Genomic DNA, 18,788 nt, shown 5'->3' on the forward strand with positions numbered 1-18,788 from the left:
GATGTGGGCATATGAAAGGAAAAAGCTACATGTGTTTATTGGCTCAAAGTTGGCTACTAGGGGTCTATGATGGAAAGGGTTAGTTTGAAAGGCGCAAACGTTAATCCTAAGTTAACCTTCGTCATATCCCAAGTATATCTCAAAAGAAGTGCCCAATTCAACAGATCAATAGATGCCTATCACAATTTACTGCATTTGTATGCTCTCAATCCTCTCCAAAACTCACATGAATACTTAAGCAAAAGAGTTCTCTAGCTAAATGTGTCAAACCACCATCTTACCATAAAGCTTGGATGAGTGCATTAGGGGTTCTGTGAATGCTTTAGTAAAACATGATTATGGTGGGTTTGGTGAATTCACGAAGATGGCTATGAATGAGAATGAGTACACATATGGAAAGAATGCACGTGTGATGCAAATTTAAAAAAATTGAAATGAAAAATATGCCACATAATTTTAACAAGCATTTTAAATACTGAATTTGCGCCACCACACCCCAACTTAAATGAAACATTGTCCTTAGTGTTTAAGAATCAAATTTGAATGGTGAGTAACTAAAAAGAGTAGAATACACTTGATGTGTGATGTGGGCAACCTAGTAAGCATAAGAGATGGTAAACTGAAATGGAGAATTGACACTATCATGTAAACAGAAAACAAGGAAAATAAAAACAAACAAAAAAAGAAAGAAAATGAATGAAATGAAAACAAAACAAAACAAAAGGAAACAAATAAAAAGAAACATAACTGCATGGTGTGGTCAAGGTTGATAGACCGGGTTTGCAAGTGGAATGTCTTCCACTTCACTTCAGGCACTTGTCTACCACTAAAGATTTTAAGATGTTTACCATTTACTTTAAAGACCTGGCCATCCCTAGGTCCTCTATTTCTACCGCCCCGTTTTCAAAAATATGTTTCACTACAAAGGGGCCAATCCACTTAGGTCGAAGTTTTTCTGGGTGCTTGTGAAGTCTAGAATCATATAAGTATGCTCGGTTATTGGGCCTAAACCTCTTTCGAAGAATATTTTTATAATGAAACGCTTTCATTTTAGCCTTATAGATTTTAGAGTTCGCATAAACATCATTTCTCAACTCCTCTGACTCAATCGACTGAAATTTTTTGAGCTTACCTGCATTCAATTTCGAAGAAATACTAATAGGAGAAGCGTCACCTAGGCCAAGAAATGCATGCTTTAAACCTGAGGGAGGTGGTTTCAATTCCAATTTGGGACTCTCCACGCTTGAAGTAATTTTTTTTTCATTTTTCTTAGGCAACTCCTCAAATTTCGGTTGCCAAGTCTGTGTTCACTAATCTTGAGTTTCATAACAAATAGCACAAATATCATCATCAGATGAATCACTAATAGTATCAAACTCATAATTAACAAGGAAATATTCAAGGGGATCAAAATCATGAGTTGTGTGAACTTCCTTGTCTATGAGTGCGTTGATCATGTATGTTTGTTGACACTCATCATCCTCCCTGGGCTGCTTACTGATGTGGAATATGTTGACATCCATGGTCATGTTTGCAAAAGATAGTTTCTTTAGCCCATTCCTGTAGTTTATAAGTGCATTAGCCGTAGCAAGGAAAGATCTACCTAATATGAGAAGAATCTTAGAGTTAGACTCAACAATCGATTGAGTATCCAAAATTAAAAAATCAATAGGGTAGTAAAACTTGTCAATTTTGATCAAAACATCCTCAACTATCCCTCTCAGTTTCTTAACTAAACAGTCCACCAATTGAAGCACAACAAAAGTGGGCTTAATTTCACCCAAAACAAGCTACAAATAAATGGAATAAGGCATCAAATTTACACGAGCTCCTAAATCTAGCAACTTTTACCCAAACTAATGATTCCCAATATTACATGCAATGGTTAGACAACTAGGATCCTTGTACTTAAGAGGAATTCACTTCTCAATTAGAGCACTAACTTGCTCTGTCAGGAATGCTATATTCTTAACATAGTGCTTCCTCCTAACTGTACACAAATCTTTGAGAACTTTTACAGAAGTAAGAACTTGTTTAATAACATGCAAAAGAGGAAGATTGATCTTTACCTACCTAAGGTTCTCCAAGATTTCATTGCTAGAATCCAAAGTTCACGTACCAGATTTTAAAGTTTGAGGAAATGGCACCTTAATTAGGCTCTTAATTACCTCGGCATCCTTGGGCAAGTTGGTACTATCATTGCTTTGTTCCTCTTCAACATCCTCTGGTTTATCAATTGTTGGGATTTGTAAGGATTTACTACTTCGTGTCACAATGACATTGACCTCTTCAAATCTCCCTGAGCCATATGTTGACCTTGGGGTGTGGATTGAGCTTGGGAAGGGAACTAACCACGCTCATTCACACTCAAAGAGCTCATCAACTTGGATACATGGCTCTTTATCTCCTTGTTTTCTTGAATAACCTGTGTAATCAAAGATTCAAACTTTTGATTAGTTTTATCATGTGCCTCAATAAAAGCATGTAAGGTAACTTCTAAGGGACTCCTAGAAGATGAAGGTGTATGACATGGTGCAGGATATGATCTAAGGGGTTGTGCAGGTGGTTGGTTTTCAAACTTTTAGCTAAAATTGGGGTGATTGCGGCATCCTGGATTATAGGTATTAGAGAAAGGTGTAAAAGACTTCTTGTACATACCCAAGGCATTACATTTGTTCCTCATCTCAAAAAATGTGGGACACTCTTGGGCGGGGGGATCTACCCCGCCACACACAAAACATGGTCCAAAAGAACTCTGCATGATTAGCCACGTGTGTTGGCTTTATATCCTTAGTCTTTAACACATCTAGCTCCCTAGTGAGCATCTCAACCTTAGCCTTTAGGTTATCCTCTTCCCTGAAATGGTAAATTCTACCACCATTTGGGTTTCCTGTAGGTCGTGATGTATTTGTGCTCTCGGTAGCACTAGGTCTAGTCCAAATGTGAGCTTTTTCAGCAAGCTCATTGAGGTATTCTATGGCCTCATTAGGATCTTTCTGTAAGAACTCACCATTACACATCATCTCCACCAATTGGCATTCTCTAGGTGTAAGTCCCTCATAAAAATAGCTCACTAAGTGCCAGTTCTCATACCCATGGTGAGGACACATACTCAACAACTCCTTAAATCTCTCCCAAGATTGATACAAAATCTCACTGTCCTTTTGTACAAAGGTGGAGATTTGCCTTTTTAAATCGTTGGTCTTATGTTAGAGAAAATATTTATCAAAGAAGACCTTATACATCTCATTCCATGATCCAATAGATCGTGGTCTTACTGAGTATAACCAACTCTTAGCTCCATCCTTCAAAGAGAAAGGAAAGAACTTAAGTCTCACAACGTCATCAGTTATATTTTGACTATGAAAAGTTACAACTACTTCCTTAAACTCCTTAATGTGCACATATGGATTTTCATTTTCCAAGTCATGAAAAGTAGAGAGTAACTATATCATCCATGTTTTTAAATCCATTAGGCGAGTATTAGCTGAAAACATTATGCATGATGGTGTGGCTTTGCGTGTAGGGTGGAGGTAATCCTAAAGAGTTCTAGTGGGTTGATTTTCGTGTTTACTCATTTCTACGGGACTGGATCGATTGTCAAATAAAGGATTTAAAAATTTTGATTCTGACTTTAACACAGACCTACAAGCAAATCTACCCAAGGTGTCTCTATATCTGTGCATGCAAGGTAACAAAATACTAAAAAAATAAAAATACTCTGAAAAGAAAGAAGAAAAAAAAATGCAGCAAGCTAAAAAAAGGAACGAAGTTATTGCCTTTACAAACTGCTGAAAAGAAAAATATCTAGCAATTCTTCTACTGTCTCCCTGGCAACGACTCCAAAATGTAGTTGTAGCATAGCTTTGGGGTGTCGATTTCACAGATAGACAAATTAAAAGAATAGCAGAAAGAACAAAGAAACTAAAGAAAAATATTAAATGATTAATGGAGAATAAGGATTAAGTTTAAATGCAAATTAAAGTGAAGCAAAGTGATTAACGGAAAAAGTACTCAAATTTGACGAACAGTAAAGCGTTGGGAATCCCTTGCACAAATCTGGTGTTTCTATTTTTCTTAATTCATTGAATAACTTAATTGGAAACTCAATTTCCAAAATTTCCAATCGGAAAGTATAGATTTATAAACCAAAATTAAATCAAATGTAACCATTTGAAAAATCATTCACCACTTTTAAAATACGTATATTATTATCACTATTGAAAAAATCCAACGACGACAATATGCTCAGGGAGCGATATTGCAGCAAAGAATTAAATCAATATAGATAAATATTTGATCCAAACATAATCAAATAGCTAATCCATTCAGTAGAAAAAGCATGATTGAATCTATAAACAAAATAAATTCTATAATTATTCGAAGAAGAAAACATCAACAATGAATTGAGAATGATAAAACAAAAGAGTTTTAGTAATTGAAAATCAAATACATAAATTAAAAATAAATTAAAAATATTATCTAATGTGCAAGTTCATCCTTAGCCCTACTTGAGAATTTTGTTACCCATAATTATAATGGACAACAAAAATCTCAAGAGAAAAATAAAACAAACAATGGCCATGGAAATTAATTTTGTCTTTTCCTCTTAAGTCTGTCCTGATACCTCTATCTCCCTTTTCCCCTTCATGTCTAAAAGCAAAATGTGCCGTCCAAGGGCCAACTAGCTGCTCCATCTTGCATGCGTCCAAAAACTCCTTTTTTATTGAACAACTCCGTTTCTTTTGGTCCCACGTCCAAGAATAAATGAAGCTGCTCCTTGTCTCATGTCTAATAGCCAACAGCTTCCTCACGTCCGTGTTTCATTCCAGCTTCTAAAGCCAAACCGCGTGCTTGCGTTTTGAGAAGGATAAAGCTCAAAAACTACTGAGTGCTGGGTCTCGCGTGAAAGCTGCATGTAGTTCCGTTGCCAGCTCGTGCCAAATCCTCTCTAGCCTTGCTGCTGCATCCACAAGAATAATAAATTAAATAATCTCAACTTGCGTAAAAACAAAAAGCAAATTAATATGATGAGTTGCGTCCCAAGTCAAAATGCATGCATATCCTTCCCTTTTGTGGAATATGAAATTAAACATAAAAAATTATGTTTAGAAATATCTTAAAGTAAATAGAAACTCAATTGATGATACACATTAATTCCAATGATTTCTATTCACGTTTTAGCATTTTAGTCCAATAATAGGGTATTTAGAGAGCACTTTCGTATACTCATCAGGTACCCTTATCTCTCATTTATTGTATGTGGATGATATTCTAATTTTTTCAAATGGAGGTAAGGCATCAATCAGGAATCTCATGGACACATTGCATAGATATGAAGGATTTTCTGGCCAGCTGTATAGTCTGCAAAAGTCTTCGGTGCTTTTATCTTATTTGATTTCCATGGCTTGCAAGAATGATATTAAAAGGATTTCTGGTTTTGAGGAAGGATCATGGCCTTGTACTTATTTGGGAGTTCCTCTTCATGTGGGGTGATTGAAGATTTCTATGTTTCATTTTTTGCTGACTAGAATTCAGAAAAAATTAGCAGGATGGAAGAGCAAATTCCTGTCCTTTGGGGGCAAAATTATTCTTATTAAGCATGTTTTAAATAGCATACCGATTCATATGCTATCAATATTGAGTTTACCAAAGGCTGTTTTCCAGGCTTTAAAGAATTTTTTTTTAGATTTTCTTTGGGGTTCATCGGTAGAAATCTAGAAGCGGGAAATGGATTTCATTGAAGACGATTTGTAAACTGGTTGAGGAGGGGGGGTTTGGGCATTCGGGATCTTCTTGAAGTTCAAGATTCTTTGCTTATGAAGTTTGCTTGGAAGTTGATGAATGGAGACTCTATGTGGGCGAATTTCTTTTGAAAAAAATACGTTAGAAATGAACATATTTACAAGATTATGTTGTTGAAGAAAGGTGAATTATGTCTCTTATGCCTATAGTGTTATGGAATTCTAAATGGATTGTTTGGGAAGGCCAAATTAATTTTTGGATGGACAAATGGTTGGGGGAGGGTCCTCTGATTGCTTCTATCCTGGTAATTGGAAGGAGTGACTTATTGCTGAGTAATTTTTTTGATGAAAAAGGGCCGAAGGTTGCTGTGGTTCAAGAGTTGGTGCCACATAATACTTGGAGAAAAATTTGTGACTCAGGAATCCTAATTTGACAAGGTCAAGATGTGTGCATTTGGACACATTCTATTGATGGTACCTTCACTACCCAATCAGCTTGGGAAATTATTAGACAACGTGGGCAAAGTTGTGATTGGAAGAAGTGGTAGTGGTAGAAGGAGTTGCCGAAGAAAGTTTATTTTTTCTGTTGGCGAGCTAATAGAATAGTTATTCCAGTTGATGATATTGTAAAAAAACTGGGAATTTTGCTGGCATCGAAGTGTCAATGATGTGTGAGGCCTCAAGTGGAATCTCTTAATCATATGTTATGTGAAGGGGATGGTGCTCAATTGATTTGGAGTTTTTTTTGCAAAATGTTGTCATATAAGGCTTTTGTTGATATGAAGTTGGGAAGGTATGGTTAATTTTTGGTGGCGGCGTGCTTCATTGAATTCTCAAGTTGGTTAGGTTCGTGGGGTTATTCGAAGTTTGATTTCCAGGGCATTATGGAGAGCTCGATGTGACTCGCGTATGGAAGGTATGATTTTTAGTGCTGATAATGTCATACATAATGTTAATGTTTTAATTAGAGATGCTACTTCTCAATTAAAAAATTTTCAGTCTATGGGTTCTAATGATCGGTTGGTGTTAGAGGATAATAATATTCCGATTGCTCCTATTGTTGGTAAAAGACCGAATTTTATTTATTGGAAGAAACCGAATAGGGGAAGGGTGAAATTGAATGTTGATGGTAGATCTTTTGGTAACCTGGGAGAGTCAGGTGGGGGGGTATCATAAGAAATTCTTCAGGAACAACGATAGCAGGTTTTACACATCATTATGGAAATGCGACGAATAATATTGCAAAATGTAAAGCATTACTTGATGGACTTCACTTCTGTCGAAGATTGAGATTGAGAGATGCTTTAGTGGAATCGGATTCAAGCATTATCATTGGTTGGCTTGCATCAGGAATTTGTCATTATTGGTTTTTATGGGATTATTGGGAAGAAATCAAAGAGATTGCTCAAGAGATTAATGCTCGGTTTTGTCATATTTCTCGGGAAGCTAACATGGTGGTGGATCATTTGGAAAAAGAGGGAACTCAAAGCGTGAATTTAGTATTTTATGGATCTGAGGACTTGTATGGATACATAAGTGGACTTATTCGCATGGATAATTTGGGTTTGCCTTATATTAGATTGAGATGATCATTTTGTTTTTATGTAGTAGAGATGTTTGTAGAGTTCTTTTTGGTATTCTGATTTTTGTCACCTGGGTTTGGTATTTTATGTTTTATCTTGTAAACCCCCAAGTGATTTTTGATGTTACCACGGTCTCTCATCCACCAGAAGTGAGGTTCTCTCAATAAACTTGGGCGGAGGCCACTATTGGACATGTGACTATCCTCTCTTTAAAAAAAAAAAAAAAAAAACCCTTATGGCTCATAATTCATATATTGGCAACCTTATTGGGAGTTCCTTGGCTAAGGTGATGGAAGTTGATTTGGATAAAGGGAAGTTGAGATGGGGGGAGTATATGCAAGTAAGGATCTGTATCAATATTACAAAACCTCTCCAACGTCAGAAAATAATCAATGTGGGAATAGGAAAGCCTTGCTGGGTTCATTTCTCTTATGAGTGATTGCCAGGTTTTCGTTATTATTGTGTTGTTCTGGGTCATAATCATCGAAATTGTGGAAAGTGGGATGCTGAAAAAATAGTGTACGAGACAGAGGGATCTCCCTACGGGCAATGGCTAAGAGTAGGTCTTTCCAATGATCGGCAAGGAGGAAAATGCCAACCAGAAGTGAAAGGAAACATATATCGAACTCCAGTCCCATCGTAGGGTCCAGTGGTGGACAATTCTCCAGCAAGGAGTAATGGGATTCCAACTAAAGCACCAAAATTTATGGATTCAGTTTCAAAATAGGTAGTGTTGATTTTATGGAGGAATATTCGGCGGGTGGAGTTAGTGGGATTGAGAAGATTTCTGGTGATGTTCCACAAATTATGAAAGATGGTTGCAGGAATCTAGGAGTAAGGGTAGGAAAAGGAAAATCACCTTGGGTAACGGCTATGTAGGGTGGTGACAAAGTGGGTGGAAAAGTCTTAAATGAAGTTCAAATATTTGTGCCTTTACCTATGGGCTTGGGCCCATTTGAAGCGTTATCCAAAGAGGATACCCCTGTTCCAAGCCTCATTACAAGGCCACTTAATGGAAAGACTGAGAAAGGGAGGAGGAGAAAGAAAACTGTCGAAGTGGTCAAACTGAGGGAGGAGAAGGAGTTTGTTCTATGCAAAAGGAAGAGGCAAGATTCAGAGGTGGAAGTTGAAGATGATCATGGGAGGAAGAAGCTTCATGTTCAGTCGAATTATCAGACTGAGATATCAGTGGAGGCTGTTTGACAGTCCCTCCGGGATCAATAAAAATCCTTAGCTGGAATTCCCGTGGGCTTGGAAACTCATGTGGAATTCACACTCTTTGAGACCTAGTCAAGAAGGAAGCTCCTGATATTTGTTCTTGCAAGAAACAAAATTAAAAGCTCGTCAAATGAATCAATCTAAGTTTAAAATTGGTTTTCAAAATTGCTTTGTTATTGACTGTGAGGGTCAGAGTGGTGGTCTTGCCGTGTTATGGAAGAATGAAATTGACCTTATAGTTTTAAGTTTTTCAAAATTTCATGTTGATGCAAAGATTACAATTGATGTTGTGAATAATTTGGAATGGTTCCTCATGGGTGTTTATGGACACCCATATACTTTTCATAGATGGGAAACTTGGAATCTTATTAAGTCTTTATGTCGTAGAGAGGAGAAGGCTTGGTTAGTTTTGGGGACTTCAATGAAATACTCACTTTATCTGAGAAATGTGGGGCTAGTAATAGAGATGAGAAGCAAATGGAATATTTTAGGACTGTTATCTCTTATTGGAAGCTCAGAGATCTTGGTTATTTCGAATCTCCATTTACATGGTGTAATAAGAAGGAAGGGGATGAGGGTATCGGTGAGAGATTGGATCGTTTTCTGGCTAATTCAAAGTGGTGTGATTTGTTTCCTAATATGAGTGTTACTCATGGTGTGGCTGCCTACTTAGATCACTTGCCATTGTGGATTGATATGGATGAAGGTCTAGTTTATAATTGTGGAAAGAAATTGTTCAGATTTGAAGCTTTGTGGGTGGGGGATAAGGAGTGTGCTAATATCATTGAGAAAGGGTGGAATAATGTTGGTGGCCCAAATTCTTTGTATGAAATAATGGGCAGAGTCTCTAAATCTGCTAAAGATTTGACTTTATGGAATCAATCCAAATTTGGTAATGTGCAGAAGGAACTCCATAATGCAAAACTGAGATTAAAAGAACTTCAAGATGTTGATCCTACTTTCTTAAAAGTTTCAGAACAACAGTTAGCACGAGCTGAGGTACAAAAATGGTTAGAGAGGGATGAAATCATGTGGGAACAAAGATCTCGAGTTCCCTGGCTGAAAGAGGGTGATCAAAATTCTAAATTTTCTCACTCAAAAGCTACCATTAGAAGAAATAAGAACAAGATCCTAAGATGGCAAGATGACTTGGGAAGTTGGAAAAAGGGACTCAGATGGATGCTCTCATAACTGATTATTTTTAGTCTTTCTTTACAACTATAGATTATGTGGAAGTGGATGATATTCTGCTTCCAATTGAAGCCAAAGTGACTAATAAGATGAATTAAGATCTTTTGAAACCTTATATGGCAGAGGAAGTGGAGCAAGCACTCAAACATATGCACCCTTCCAAGGTACCTGGTCTAGATAGGATGTCCCCTATTTCTTTCTAGAAATATTGGAGAATTATAGGGAGTTCAGTTACAAAGTCAGTGTTGCTTGCTTTAAATTCTAGTGAGTTTCCTAAGGATTTAAACCATACTTTTATTACATTGATTCCTAAGAAACAATCTCCTTTAAAAGTTGTTGATTTTTGACCAATTAGTCTTTGCAATGTTCTTTATAAGATCATATCAAAAGTTTTTGCAAATAGACTTAAGAAGGTTCTGCCTGTGGTTATTTCTGAGTCCTAAAGTGCTTTTGTCCTTGGAAGACAAATCACTGACAATGTTCTTATTGCTTATGAGCTCATACACTTTCTTAGAAATAAGAGAAGAGGAAAGAAATGTTTTATGTCTCTTAAACTAGATATGAGCAAGGCTTATGATAGAGTAGAGTGAGATTGTTTGAATAAGATTATGCCTACCCTTGGTTTTGCTCCTAATCTGATTATCATCATAATCAAGTGTGTGAGAGCAATAACTTTTTCAGTGCTTGTGAATGGGAATCCTAAAGGCCCAATTATTCCTAGTAGAGGCTTGAGGCAAGGAGATCCTTTATCTCCTTATTTATTTCTTTTGTACATCGAAAGACTAATAAATTTATTAAAGAACTATGAGAGCCCGGACTTTGCCAAGTCCCTATTCATACTTTTATTTGATAATATTTTAGTTATTGGATAAATGCTAAGTGTTAGAAGAGAGCCTTAAGGTATGATTCATTTTGGACCTTAGAGTTCTAGACTTAAAAAGCCCACAAAGGCCCATGTGGATTTCAGCCAACTAGGTTGGAATTAGGGTTTGGAAGTCCAAAGTGATTTCTAAAGGTTGGCTGAGGTGCCACATGGCATAAGAGGAATAAGTTGTTCTTTTCTAGAATGGAACCTAGGAAAATGGCAAGTGTGACACTTGTTTAGCATGCATGAGGTTCTAGAAGGAGTGAGTGGAAGATGAGGTCATCAGGATTAGGGCTTACACGCCCACATGCAAGGCCCCATTTCTGTAATGACACTTGTCAAGCATGGGGAGAAACCCTTGGAGTTCCAAGAAGATCTTACTTGGAAAGAGAAAAAGGCATGTTCTAGAAGAATGTTGGAAGAGCAACAAAGAGAGAGAGGGGGCGATGACACAAGCATGAGGAAGGCCAAAGATCACCTAGGGAAGAGCTAGGGTTTCGGCCAACACAAGGAACGCACGCTCCATTTGCCACATGGCAACCATGCACACAAGGTAGAGTTCCAAGGAAGATTGGGTTTTGTGTTTTGACCTTTTTACCACTAAGTACATTACCTAGACAAAAGAAGAAGGGCAAAGAGGGAAGAGAGGGTTTCAGTTTTAGGAGGCCACACGCCACATGTAAGGACTTTTGATTTTCCAATGCCATCCCATCAGAGGGAAGTGGAAGAGACTCTTTGTCAAGAAGCCAAGTGGCATCCATGTACAAGGCCTTTGGGATCTCAAGAAGGGATGGAGACTTTTATATAAGGGATGGAGACTTTTGCTCAAGTTCACAACTTTGCTTCTAAGGAATCTTGACCACCACTACATGCTCTCTAGTTCTTACACTTTATCACACTTTCTCACCAAGCAAACGCCACCATTCTCTTCACCATTTCGAAAATTATCAAGAATACTTCTTCAACCTCTCAGCTAGAGGAGGAGCACAAGGAGGTAAGAACTATTCCACTATTTCTTGCACAATAGACGCACAACCAAGAGGGAAACCAACAAGTTTCAGTTCTAGGGTTTTTCCACATGGACACACACTTTCACTTTAGAAACTAGGGTTTTTCTTCAAGAAAAGGAAGAACCCGAAATATTCTTTTTATTTTAAGCACATGAACACGAAGTATAGAGGGAATGAAGGCCACAACCACCAATTGGAAGAAAGGCTAGGGTTTTTGTTTTTAAGGATTTCAGATTCTATGGTTTATTCCATGAAAAAGCATTTTCAAAAACCTTAGACACTCACACTCACCCATATTTTGAGACTAGGGTTTCTCTAGTCATCTTCTAATGTGTCTTGTATATATTTTCAGATTTGCTATTTTATACATCGAATTTTGTAAGTAAACTTCCAACTTACTTTTGAAAATGCTTATACATATTTCGTGAACTCTTGTTTGTTTATCATTGCTTGAATATTCTTATCTTGTTATATGTATGCTCAATTTTGATGAAAGGATAAGATGCTATATTTTTCATGATGGTTTGTTGAAGTGTATTTCGAATATGCCATGTTAGGGTTTCGGTTTTGACATGTATATGTACTATGCATGCTTGTTTTGATATATGAATGTGTAGAAGCATGAGTATATGTGTTGTGATGATGAAAATTCATGTTTGGAGGACTTGTATGAATCGGCCAAGGCTATATCAAGGGTATCCGAATATGTTTTGTGTTTGGACAAGTATGATTTAACTATGTTTACATGTATTCATCATATGATTGTATGTTGTAATGTTTTCAAGCCATATTGTGAGATGCATATTGCAGATTGGGCCATATGTATTTTCGTTTTCACATGTTACATGAGTATGATAAAGTGTAGCATCATGTATCCATGTCTCATGCATATGAGTCTATGTTTTCAAAAGGAAAAGAGTCAAAACATGTTTTATCATGACCCCAACTGCTAGGATCGAGAAATGCCCTAGTGGAACTCCTTGTCCACTTTGGAGTGTTTAAAGTCGAGTGGAGACCCCTGGGTCGACAAAGTACAGTCGACGGATCTTGAATGATTCCTTAAGGAAATGATACCAAAGCGAGATTGCACCTAAAGCTAGTGGGTATCAAACGGTGAAGGCAAAGTAAGCGAACTGCCGTAAAAGAATATGTTTATGTTATGAGTAGTCACCTTGATCAAGTTGATCGTTGGTTGATGCGGTAACTAGCGAGGAATACACGGTGCGTAGGGGAGCCGTGTGGTATCCATCGATTTGAATCATGAAACGAACAAGACATTTGAGTTCCATGTTATTATACGATATGACATGCCATGATATGTTATGATATGCCATGATATGTTACATTATGCCATGATATGTTATGATGTGATATGATCACAATATGAAAATGTTATGAAATGATAAGAATAACATGATATGTTATGAAATGATAAGAATAGCAAGATATGTTATGACAAGAACAAGTACCCGAGCTCAAATGATATGAACATGTGTTAAGAAGTCTAAAAGATGAAAAGATGTTTTATTAAAAGTCTATGTTGCATATGTCAAAGTTTTTACTTCAAAGTTCATGTCCATGCATTCATTTGTGGTTTACTTATATATGCTGGTGATATCTTCTGTATGTTGACTGTTTACTTGCTGAGATTTTTCAAAATTTCATTATGGTAATTTCCACTACCATTCCCCCACCCAGAATGGTAGAAGTTATTACAGGTTTAGACAACCATGATGAAATGCAAGAGGACGGTACGCTCGAACACTGAGGAGGTGCCCAAGACCAATGAGAGCTCATCGGAGCCCTCTTTACTAAATAGAATAGAGAACGCTGACCAGCTCATAGAAGAGAAGAATAGGTTAAATAATCGGGACAAGGACCGATTTTTGGAGAAGAGGAAGAAGCCGGATTAAAGAAGCACTTTTGGAAAAAAAGAAAAGAAAAAAAAAAAAGAGAAGGGGACCATGGAAATAATAGTATGAACAAGACAAGACTTATGGTTTTTTTTGTGAAAATAGTTTTTGATGGTCCCGTGTCTTGGGAGTCTTTTAAAACAATTATCTAGTTTGGAATACTATTATGAAAGTTTAAACTTTGGGGATGCTTACATTCTGTACCATGATTATTATATTTCCACCGTCATTATGTAGTTTAAAAGAATTATCCGATGTGAATTACTGCATACTGCTAGATTTATAGGTGCATTGCATCTTATTTGTCATGTATGAGGGGTATGTAGCCTTGAGTTACATATCCTGACGCTTCAATCACCGTCCAAGCTCAAGCGGGGGCTGGGGCTTCACGAGAACAGTGTTGGTAATGAAGTAGTGGAAGGCATCAGAATTTGTAGAAGGGCTCCTCGAGTGAATCATCTATTGTTTGCTGATGATAGTGTGATTTTCTATAAACCTGGTGTTGATACAAATGTCAAAATACAACTACTGTTGAATAAATACAAGAAAGCTTCAGGGCAAAGTATTAATTGTGAAAAAACCTCTATGGTTTTTAGTAGAAATGTGGAGGATTTGAAAACTGAGATCATGGTTCCTTGGGGTTGAAGCCATACTCACTTATATGAGAAGTATTTGAGCCTCCCACCTATGGTGGGCAGATCTAAGCATCGTGCCTTTTCTAGGATTAAACAGAGACGTTGGTAGAAACTTCAGGTTTGGAAGGGCAATCTCTTATCTCAAGGGGGTAGGGAAGTGCTTACCATACATAATGACGTACTAAACAACTGAGATCACAACACTAGTAAAAAATGGTTGTGATCAAAGAGTGTTGGAGATTGAACACCACAAATACAAGTAGTAATGATGTAACTACTGTACTACCATCTACGTCACACTATCGCTTAGTCGATCATTTCCAGTTGATCGATTCCTGATTCTCCTTCAGATCCTATAATAAGATCTACCATTCGGGGGGAATGGTAGTTGGGACTACCACAGTGAGATTTGATTACAAATCTCAGCAAGTTAATAGAAAACTTCCACACAAGTTAATGATGCATGCATGACAGTAAAAACATGAATGCATAATTAAATCAATAGAAAACATAACATATCCTAGCATAACATGGCATGAAATAATAAGCATAACGTAACTTGACGTAACATGGCATGAGCTGACATAACTTGAACTGGAACTTAAACTTGATTTGACGTGACATAAACTTGAAACTTGACATGAATGTAAACATGAACATAACGTGAACGTGAACATAACATAACATGAACTTGAAACATATTCTTGTCTCATGGGATTACCATGATTGCGTGAACGTAAACTTGAACATAACATAACGTGAAACATGACTTGAATGTGAAATGTATGAACTTGGAATCTTATTCAATAGACTTAATCATTAAAGTGACCATATGGGTGCTACACAGGTCCCCTTGAGCTGTGTGTCCTTGCCGATTACCACATCACATCACAGGTTTCTATACCAGCTGTGAGTGCGTTAATACGTACGTACTCCACAATTGTTGTGGCCCCACGTATTCTACATGTCACAATTACTGTGTCTCACGTAGTGTATGCTCCACAGTTGTTGTGGCCCCATGACTTATTTGTTTGTGCCACACTTGTTGTGGACACATGTAACATAAAGTGTGGCTCAATCGACGTTAGTGCATAGCGTGCTCTGGTGACCAGCTAATTAGGCCCCATTCGCAACCTGTTGACTATACTTCGTCAACCCAGGGAATTTCACACCTATTTAGACACTCCAGCGTGAACAAAGGAGTTCCATTAGGATATTACCCAATCCTAGCGCTTAGGGTCGTGATTGACATGAATAACTTAACTGGCATACATGACATTTCGTAATATGAACATGACATAAACGTGACATAAAAGACAGAAATCCTGCTGTAGCGTAACATGATATGAACGTAAGACGACAGACATAACATACTTTGAAACATAAATATAACAGACAACATTTCATAACATGGCATTCATGTAACAGGCAACATTTCGTAACATAGCATACCATGTAACAGACAACATTTCTTAACATGGTGTAACAAGTGACAATGAATATTACGTGACATGAAATACATGTAACAAATGGCATACTTAACATGATATTTTTGCAATGTATATCAGTATGTGACAAAATATCTTGTGTAACAGATGAATAATTCATGACAGAATAAATTCTGTGTAACAGATAAATATGTAATGACTTGGCATGGCACATATGATAACATGCATACATACACTTTAGTTCCCTTATCACTCATACACATTAAACTGATAGTAAGTTAAAAGCTAACTTACCTCGATCTTCACGCTTCGAGACAAAACTCAAGTGCGATCACGAGAAACTGAAAGTAGAGATTTCTAAAAATTAGAACTTAATCACTAAAAATTAGGAATATGAAAAAATATCAACTTAGAGTAGAATTACCATTTTACCCTCTACATGTGGGAAAATGACCATTTTACCCCTAACTTAAGGATGTTGCATCCTAACTCCAAAAATCATCAAAATCTACATACCTTATGTAAATTTTGTCCTAAACTCAAATATCAATTCAGAAAAATTTAAAACTAAACACAACCATTAAAACTCTACAGGGTCGAAACTTACAAAGGCTATTTCCTTTGATTTTTTTGTTGTAATTCTTTCAAATTTCAAAACTCATGATTAAGCCAAAATTTTTCTTCTACTATACTCATTACATATTCCTAAGAAGAATCATTTTTTGAATCATGAACAAAAGTCATCAAAATCACTAAAACCATAGTTGAACTTTTTGGTTTCTCTTCTAAGTTCAAAACATAATTTTGTTTCTAACTTGTTTTGATCAACCTCTTGATCCATGACTTTTAAAGATGTGATCTTCAAACCAAAACATCACATGGTTTAAAGATGTTCTAAAATAGATCCAAGCATCAAACTCAAGATCACATGGTTAAACATCAACCAAAACATAAATTTAGCCAAGAACATCATCACTTTGGCCTAACCAAATATCTCCTTGCATAAAATCTCATATCTTCAAAACTAACATCAAATATCTTCAAAATAATATTCTAACATGTATATAAGAGGCTTAGGATCTTCCAATAAAAATATCAAAGCCATTGGAATAAGATTAAACCATAAAAGATTTAAACTTTCTCACAACAGAAACTGTTTTTCCTCTTCCAGTTTCTAAGTTTCTAGATCTAAGAAAATATTTCACCAAAACTTTTAATCATGCAACAAATCCTAAACCAATAATCATATACACATGTTAACAGTACTCAATAAAAATTTCGGACCAAGATCTAATCATTAGCTTGGTCAAAAACTCCAAAAAGAACACACTCTCTAGTTTATCGCCCAGAATGACCTTTATGGGTTATAAACAACTTTTTACCAACCCAGTGATCTCCAAATGGAACAAATAAGATATCTACATAAACTAGACTCCAAAAGAAACAACTTTTATGAAGGAAACTTGGCGAGAAAACTCTTACAAAATCTTTGAAACAGGCGTTCAAAAGAGGTAAGAAAAACTACCCGAGAGTGTCTTTTGTGTTCTATGAAGGAAAAGTGTATAGGTGGGTTGCTTTTCGTGGGAAGTGGACTGGAGTGCCTCTTACACAAGTTATGGAAAGTGATAGGACTGAAGGAAAGGTTGAGTGTTGGTCTTTTCTTCTAATAAAAATCAGTCCAAAATCTTTTCTCAAGGTAGAGTGTAAGAGTGAAAGAGTGAGGTGGCCACCCTTTAGCTTTGTATTTCAAGAACGTTCTAGGCCCTTCTTTGTAAAGATCTGGCCAGCCAAGTGGAGGTTTAAAACTTAGCCATGAAGCAATGTTCATGGTGACCAATTTCTTGGGCTTTAATGGGCCTAAACCGAATGGGCTTAAATTTTGGGGTTTAAAGAGGGTTTGGGTGCTATCAAGCCCAAATCCAATATCACTTGGCCCAATCAATTTTTCAAGGTTAACAAGGTTGGATAATGATATTCCAACACAAATTTGAAGGATTAATAGCATGTGAAAGTAATTTAATCATGTGATTAAACACAATGCTAGAAATCGGATTAGAAAATATTTAGAGGCCAACTTTAGGGTTCCGATTTCAACAATGCTTTTGGGCTTTCAATTGGATTCCCACCATTTAGGGTTTCACTAGGATTGAAGCTCTCTTTGATCTGGCACAATTTGGTTGAGCAAATGAAACAAAGTTTTGCTTAAGTGGCATGATTTCACACCTTGATTCCTTCAAATCCATCAAAAGCTCCTCATGGTGCCAAGTGTCTAATATTATTCACTAAGTGTGGCTAAGATCTTGCCAAGTGTCTAAATAAAATTTCTCTAACCTAATTTGGACATTCCACACTATGATTTTGAAACACTGCAATTGGTGCGCTTACCGAGGTTACTATTCACTCCGAAAAAGTGAATCATAAACTTAGCACTAAAAATTCCTAAATATTCATATTAACCTACAGTGAAATTTTTTTACCGAAACTCAACCTCGAAGTGCCCCTAAAAATAATTTCACAATTTTCAACAAACGTTTCGTCCAGAATTATGAAAATAGGCTATTGTGCCATAAAGTCCTAAATAATCCACTGAGTCTAATGGTGTAGACCATAACGCATTCTGACACTTCTGACCACCTCAAAGAATTAAACTCATAAATCTAGCACCATAGTGAGTCATAACACTAATTATGATGACAGACTAAAACCTGAGCGATTGGTCGATTCGTAAAACTTTTGGGGTTTTCACGAGATTCCTAAAGTCAATAGAAATTCCACCAATGAATTTCTAGCGGGCTGTTACAAATGTGGTGGGATTTTATACCATCATTTGTATCTCAAGCTATTTGGCTTGGTAAGAAGAACATTTTGTAAGCTATTTTCAATGATATGGAAGTTTTTCTATACACAAAAAAAAAAAAAAAAAAAAAATTAACAATACGATGATACTTGTGCTACTATGCCAACCCATTAAATTTTTAGAAAACTTCAGACCTAGTTGGCCCACTTTACCATCCAAACTTGCATTTAAAGAGATTTGGGGGCTTGAAGCATAGCCTTATCACTACAACAAAAATTCATTTTTGGGACAATTTTTGTTTGGGATGAAATGAAAATCGTCCCAAAAAATGAGATGTAGGGACGAATTCAAATTTTTTTCCTAAAAAATGACAGAAGGTGTCTA

General features: G+C 36.6%; 1 protein-coding gene and 1 non-coding gene across 2 annotated transcripts; one reads left to right on the plus strand and one right to left on the minus strand.

Annotated features, from left to right (window-relative positions):
- Positions 1-1,310: 1,310 nt before the first annotated feature.
- Positions 1,311-3,020, minus strand: LOC109019342. Its single transcript, XM_019001621.1, has 3 exons — positions 2,832-3,020; positions 2,353-2,425; positions 1,311-1,603 (listed from the first exon to the last, which is right to left on the minus strand). Exons 1-3 carry the CDS (start codon positions 3,018-3,020, stop codon positions 1,311-1,313), a joined length of 555 nt encoding a protein of 184 aa, XP_018857166.1.
- Positions 3,021-3,090: 70 nt separating this feature from the next.
- On the plus strand, positions 3,091-3,198 carry LOC118344388. The gene has a single exon (XR_004798161.1). It is a non-coding gene; the product is annotated as a small nucleolar RNA R71 (small nucleolar RNA).
- The last annotated feature ends 15,590 nt before the right edge of the window (positions 3,199-18,788 follow it).

This window comes from Juglans regia, chromosome 13 (assembly GCF_001411555.2).
Source record: "Juglans regia cultivar Chandler chromosome 13, Walnut 2.0, whole genome shotgun sequence".
NCBI classification, from domain to species: Eukaryota; Viridiplantae; Streptophyta; class Magnoliopsida; order Fagales; family Juglandaceae; genus Juglans; species Juglans regia.

Excerpts from the sequence above, each read along its gene's own strand:
- LOC109019342 (XM_019001621.1), bottom strand. The coding sequence starts at position 3,020 with ATGTGTAATGGTGAGTTCTTACAGAAAGATCCTAATGAGGCCATAGAA. Across the intron at positions 2,426-2,831 it reads AGGATAACCTAAAGGCTAAG|GTTATTCAAGAAAACAAGGA; the intron begins GTTGAGATGCTC and ends TTGATTACACAG. Across the intron at positions 1,604-2,352 it reads TTTGAGTGTGAATGAGCGTG|GTAGATCTTTCCTTGCTACG; the intron begins GTTAGTTCCCTT and ends TTCTCATATTAG.